The sequence below is a fragment of the Eretmochelys imbricata genome, chromosome 3 (genome assembly GCF_965152235.1).
Source record: "Eretmochelys imbricata isolate rEreImb1 chromosome 3, rEreImb1.hap1, whole genome shotgun sequence".
In the NCBI taxonomy this organism is placed as follows: domain Eukaryota; kingdom Metazoa; phylum Chordata; order Testudines; family Cheloniidae; genus Eretmochelys; species Eretmochelys imbricata.
The window spans coordinates 82686019-82692018 of record NC_135574.1 but is presented as its reverse complement, the minus strand read 5'-3'; the positions used below and the strand labels follow the sequence as shown (position 1 = coordinate 82692018).

The following is a 6000-nucleotide window of genomic DNA, read 5'->3' as shown; positions in this document are numbered from 1 at the left end:
TATTGCCTCCCTTACTTCTGCACTGTTGCCTGCAGAGCTGGGCCCTCAGTCAAAAGCCACCCAGCTCTAAAGGCAGCGCAGAAGTAAGGCGGCACAGTATGGTACAGCCACCCTTACTTCTGCGCTGCTGCTGCTGGGGCACTGCCTTCAGAGGTGGCTGCCTGGCCAATAGCAACTGCTCTCTGGCCACCTGGCTCTGAAGGCAGCGCAGAAGTGAGGGTGACAATACTGCAACGTCCCCGCAAATCCCTTCTGGGTGAGGTCCCCCAATTGAAGAAACGCTGATCTCCCCTGTGAAATCTGTATAGTATAGGGTAAAAGCATACAAAAGACCACATTTCACAGGGGAAAACCAGATTTCATGGTCCGTAATGCGTTTTTCATGGCTACAAAATTTGGTAAGGCCCTAGGCATAGAGAAATAATGGGCTTTTGACTGAGGGCACCTTCCAGCTTCAGTGTCACTAGAGAGGAGAGACATTTTTAACAAAGGAAAAACTTTGTGAGTTTGATTCCAGAAATCATGAAAAACATCCCCCTCCCCCCAAACAAAAATACCGCGCGATCCATCCCGGGAACGGGAAGGCGGCAGGTAGGGGGAAGAAGAGCAGCCAGGACAGGGCGAGATCTTCTCCTGACTCACTAGCTGTCCTCGCTACCCGCTAGCTGTGGCTGCAGAGCAGCTTGCTGGTAAGTCACAGTGGCCTGGCCTGGGCCTGTGCAGAACCCCAAACCTTGAGCCTAACCAGACACAGCCCCGTGCACTGGGGCTCAGCCCAACCACAGACCCCACCCTAGGCCAGGCCAGGCTAGAGCCAGAACTAGCTCCCCCTCGCGCCCCGGGCCCGGCCAGAGACAGGCCCTCCCCCACACCTGGCCTCAGCCAATCAACAACGCGCCTTTTCGGCTCCCAGCTGCAGACACGCTCCGCACGCGCACGCGTCCCTCGCTCCCTGTGGGCTTAGGGATCCAGTCACAGACGCGTCCCCTCCCGAACCCGCCCCCGAGGCTTGCGCGCGCCACACAGCCTTTCTCCCTTCTTCAACAGGCCTCCTACCCAAGCCATTATTCCACGCGCGCGCCCTCCCCCCTTACGATGTCACAGCAGCCGTCGCCGCCGCCAGCGGGCGGGGGAAGTGGATCAGCCAATCCAGGCGCAGCGTCTGACGTCACAATGGCTATGGTGGCTGCACAGTGACACGTCTTGCTGTGGTGCTTGAGCGGGGCGGGGCGGCCTTCATTCTCGCCGGATCCCGGATGCTGGCTCGGCTCGCGTGAGCCAGCGCGGTGCGGGCCGGCCGTGCGTGCCCCGGCGGCGGGGGGAGGGCGGCGTGGATGAGCGGCCATGGCGGGGCAGCAGTTCCAGTACGACGACAGCGGCAACACCTTCTTCTACTTCCTCACCAGCTTCGTGGGGCTCATCGTCATCCCCGCCACCTACTACCTGTGGCCCCGGGACCAGCACGCCGGTGAGCCGCCCCCCGCCGGGCCTGGCCGCGGACCTCTGCCCGCCGCTCTGCCCGGGCTGGGGGAGGGATCCCAGGTGCCCCGCGTCCCCGCCGCCGTCGGGGAATCTGGGGGGGGGGGGGGGGAGATGGAGCGGACCTTTCCCGGGGCGGGGTGGTGGTGAGCGAGTCGGGGCGAGCGCGAAACCCCTTCCCCGCTGGGTGCTTTGCGGCTGGGCAGACCCCTGCCCGTGGCCCCGTCCCTGCCGTGCCGTGTTGGGGGGCGGCGCGGGGCGGCCTCGTGCCCCGGAACCGAAGCGTCGGGGGCTGCTGAACCCTTGTCCGAGACTTTCCCTGAGAACCGTTAGTGGCTGGAGTCGGTTGGGTGTCATGTAAAGAAGCAAAAACTCCAGCGCTTCAAACCCTCTGTCCGAGAACTCCGGCTCTGCGCTGCTCAGCGGCCGCGCGCTTGCGAAATCCTCCGTTCGCTGCTTTCCTGGAGCCTTTCCGGGCTGCTGACCTGACTTCGTAACGCAAAATACTCGTGGGGGGTGGGCGGCGAGGTGCAGCAAGGAGACAGCCCTCTCCTGCTGCATTTACGCCTCATGGAGTGAAAAGGGCACAAGCACAGAGTTTTGTCTGTCCCCCCCTTTGCAGGTGACCTTTAAATGTCCCAGGTGGATAGGGCTTTCTCTGCATCCTTTGGGAGGCTGCTCTTCCACAGCCTAATAGATGTGTGTGGTTCCCTTGAGTCCCTTGTCTGTTTTTATAGAGCTATTCCCCTGTTGTTCTCCATCCTTAGCAGGAGAGAGCAGTTCAGGATTTTGCATTCTGACAGTATGAGCTGTAGAAAAATAGGGTGTTTTTGACTGTGAGATAAGGAAATCAGAATGAGAGAAAGAGTATTGAATTTCCCTAGCCCTTTGTACAGTTGTTGTATATGAGATAAGATATAATAGGTAATACTCACATAATACAAATAGGTGACGTTACTGGTCTTTTATCATGAATGTTTGTGTGTCTTGTAGCAGGAAAATTGGGGATTTACTGTATCTGTTTAGTGTTCAAAATAAATTAAAGCCATGTGTTTCTTTTAACAGTATTTTAAATTATTCTTTTTTTTTTTCCAATTAAAGGGAAGCCTTACTGATGAAAGGAATGCTGAACAAATAAGCCTCTGCTCCTAAGGGCATGTCTGTACTGCAAAGTGAAGGCATGATTCTAGCACAAGCAAGTATGCCAGTGTTAAAATAGCAGTGTAGATGAGGAGCAACCAGAGAGCAAACCCTCTAGGGAGTCTGGGTACATACTCTGGTTGCTAGCCTGTGCTGAAGCCCACTGTGTCTACATTAAAAAGAAAAGGAGTACTTGTGGCACCTTAGAGACTAACAGATTTATTTGAGCATAAGCTTTTTGTGAGCTACAGCTCACTTCATCGGATGCATACAGTGTAAAATATAGTGGGGAGATTTCATATATACAGAGAACATGAAACAATGGGTGTTACCATACAGACTGTAACAAGAGTGATCAGGAAAGGTGAGATATTACCAGCAGGAGAGCTGGAGGGGGGGGAATGGACCTTTTGTAGTGATAATCAAGGTGAGCCATTTCCAGCAGTTATACTGTTCTTGTAAACTGCTGGAAATGGCCCACCTTGATTATCACTACAAAAGGTCCATTGCCCTACTCCCCCCTCCTGCTGGTAATAGCTCACCTTTCCTGATCACTCTTGTTACAGTCTGTGTGGTAACACCCATTGTTTCATGTTCTCTGTGTATATGAAATCTCCCCACTATATTTTCCACTGTAAGCATCCGATGAAGTGAGCTGTAGCTCACGAAAGCTTATGCTCAAATAAATTTGTTAGTCTCTAAGGTGCCACAAGTACTCTTCTTTTTATGGATACAGACTAACACAGCTGCTACTCTGAAACCTGTCATGTCTACATTGTCATTGTTACATATGCTAGCTAGATTAAAATTAATACGGGTATGCTACCTGTACTATAGTCATACCTTCATTTGCATTGTAGACATACCCTAACTCTTGTTTACCTCTGGCTAGTAGAAAGATGAAGGTGGGAGGATTTGCAAGCAATATCTGTCTTGATGACAAGCCTAGGGCCTTTACCAGCCTCAGTTGTTAAGGAGGATGCTGTCTGTAGACCCCATTTAAAGGATTCATCTTTTGTCTTTGGCTAGTAGGTGTTCTATTTATCTTGCTGCTAGAAGGGAGAAGGAGCTGTCTCTTTTGACTGTTGTTGCAACAAGTGATGTATGAGGGAGAGAAGATGTCTCTTTACTGTATTCATCCCTAAGCCTCAGCTGTGGCTTTTATTTTGAGTCCTTCTCAAGTTTGATTAGATCCAGTACCTGGGTCTCTTCTTATTTTTTTTCCAAACAGCAGTTGCATGAAACTGACATGATTGTTGGTGAATTTCTCAGTTACTCTTCAGAACATTGTGGGCAGCTGCCATAGTGTCACCCTTATTTATGTTACTCTGCTGCAGCTTGGCAAAGCTATATAAGCAGCAGCAGAAGCACTGGAAATGTCTGCTGACTCAGAAAGACAACATTGCACAACCAGCATGGCTAGGAACTGACTCTTTCTCAAAATGAGAGCTTCAGTTCTTCAGAAATCAATGCCTTAAGCTTCCCACTGGTGAGTGAATTTCTCAGGCCCTTGTCAGTTGAACTGTAGGCTGGATCTACACAAGAATTGTCAAACATAGTTGAGTGTCAAGCACTGTTTCTCACTGATTTTCCCCTTAGCTGGCATTGTGGGGAGAGCCTGCTGCTTTCAACATCTATTTTTTTGACAAAACAATATTGGGAGTAATTGATCGCATATTGTTAAAAGAGGTGGTAAACTCAGTTGACCCTTCTCCACACTAATAGGACAACAGCACTCCATACTGGTTATTTGGAGAGGGAGGGAATGGAGGAATGTGTTTGGTAATGTCCAAGTGCAGTTGAAAATTCCTGTGTGTAGATACACTCCTAGTCTGTGTAAGTGACTTGGTAGTGATTAAGTAATGAACTCCAAATCATGTCATAGTTTGTGTTCTACATAAGCCAAAAAGTTCTTGTGGCTAAGAAAAAAGCCAGTTGGAGTACTGTACAAATAGTAGTCCACCAGTTTTTCTATGACAGGTTTCAGAGTAACAGCCGTGTTAGTCTGTATTCGCAAAAAGAAAAGGAGGAATTGTGGCACCTTAGAGACTAACCAATTTATTTGAGCATGAGCTTTCGTGAGCTACAGCTCACTTCATCAGATGCATACCGTGGAAACTGCAGCAGACTTTATATATACACAGAGAATATGAAACAATACCTCCTCCCACCCCACTGTCCTGCTGGTAATAGCTTATCTAAAGTGAGCATCAGGTTAGGCCATTTCCAGCACAAATCCAGGTTTTCTCACCCTCCACCCCCCCCCCACACAAATTCACTTTGAATTTGAATTCACTGTGAATTTGTGGGGGGGGGTGGAGGGTGAGAAAACCTGGATTTGTGCTGGAAATGGCCTAACCTGATGCTCACTTTAGATAAGCTATTACCAGCAGGACAGTGGGGTGGGAGGAGGTATTGTTTCATATTCTCTGTGTATATATAAAGTCTGCTGCAGTTTCCACGGTATGCATCTGATGAAGTGAGCTGTAGCTCACGAAAGCTCATGCTCAAATAAATTGGTTAGTCTCTAAGGTGCCACAATTCCTCCTTTTCAGTTTTTCTATGCATTTTTTTTTTTTTTGCTTCATTGTATACTTTCAGTTGTTAAGGGTATTGTGCTTGTTTAAAGTTAGTGTGCTGAATGCACTGATTCTGCCACATTTCTAGTGCACACATCTGTACGTCAAAAAGACTAGTGTTCCTCAGATAGCTTTGTGTCTGAATGTTTGCATGTGACAACTTGAATTGGTGTCAACTACATGTAATCTGTAAACTATAATAATGTTGGACTTTAAGAATAAATTATCGTGTAGACTTACTTTTCATCATCATGTGGTTTTAAAATGAAGTGCTGATTGCTTAACCTTGGCTCTTCACTCTTAAAACCAGAATGACAATCCATTTTAGTTTTCAGTACAATATGCAGAAGGCTGAGCTAAGGAGTATGCTTTAAGAAGATAAAGTAAAAACTCATTTCCACTGCAGTCTATCACGGAGTCCCTTATAAGCACCTAGACTTTAACATCTGTATCAGCATCTGTGTCCCCTCTGTAGAGGAATATTTTCCATAACAAATAAACTTAAGGCATTTTAGTAAATGTTTGTAGAATGAGATGAAAACACAAATTCCTTTTTGTTACAGTGTGAACGCAAGAATAGAATGACATAGGGCCCAAGCCATTGTTGTTGTTCTGCCTACCCATTTAGAAAAACATTTAAAACAATGTGAATCAAGTGCAAGTGGTTAAAATTGCTATGAAATAGTGTTTCTGCAATTTCTAATGAGCGGTGTACAAATATTTGAAAGGCCACTCAGAGTATTATTGGCATGAAAGTGACTTGTCCCTCTCTTAAATTAAACACAGGATAAAGTGATAATTT

At 47.9% G+C, this 6000-nt stretch overlaps 1 protein-coding gene across 3 annotated transcripts in view; it reads left to right on the top strand.

The window, feature by feature from the left end:
• The first annotated feature begins 1220 nt into the window (after positions 1–1220).
• Positions 1221–6000, top strand: part of SEC63 (SEC63 protein translocation regulator) — a 102970-nt gene continuing 98190 nt past the window's right edge. The window contains exons 1-2 of one of the 3 annotated variants that reach the window (XM_077812897.1): positions 1335–1468; positions 2581–2678. In XM_077812897.1, the coding sequence (XP_077669023.1) occupies positions 2636–2678 (43 nt within the window). In that variant the 5' untranslated portion in view covers positions 1335–1468; positions 2581–2635. Of the gene's footprint in view, positions 1469–2580; positions 2679–6000 lie in introns of all 3 variants that reach the window. The other 2 variants (XM_077812898.1, XM_077812896.1) reach the window with 2 other exon arrangements.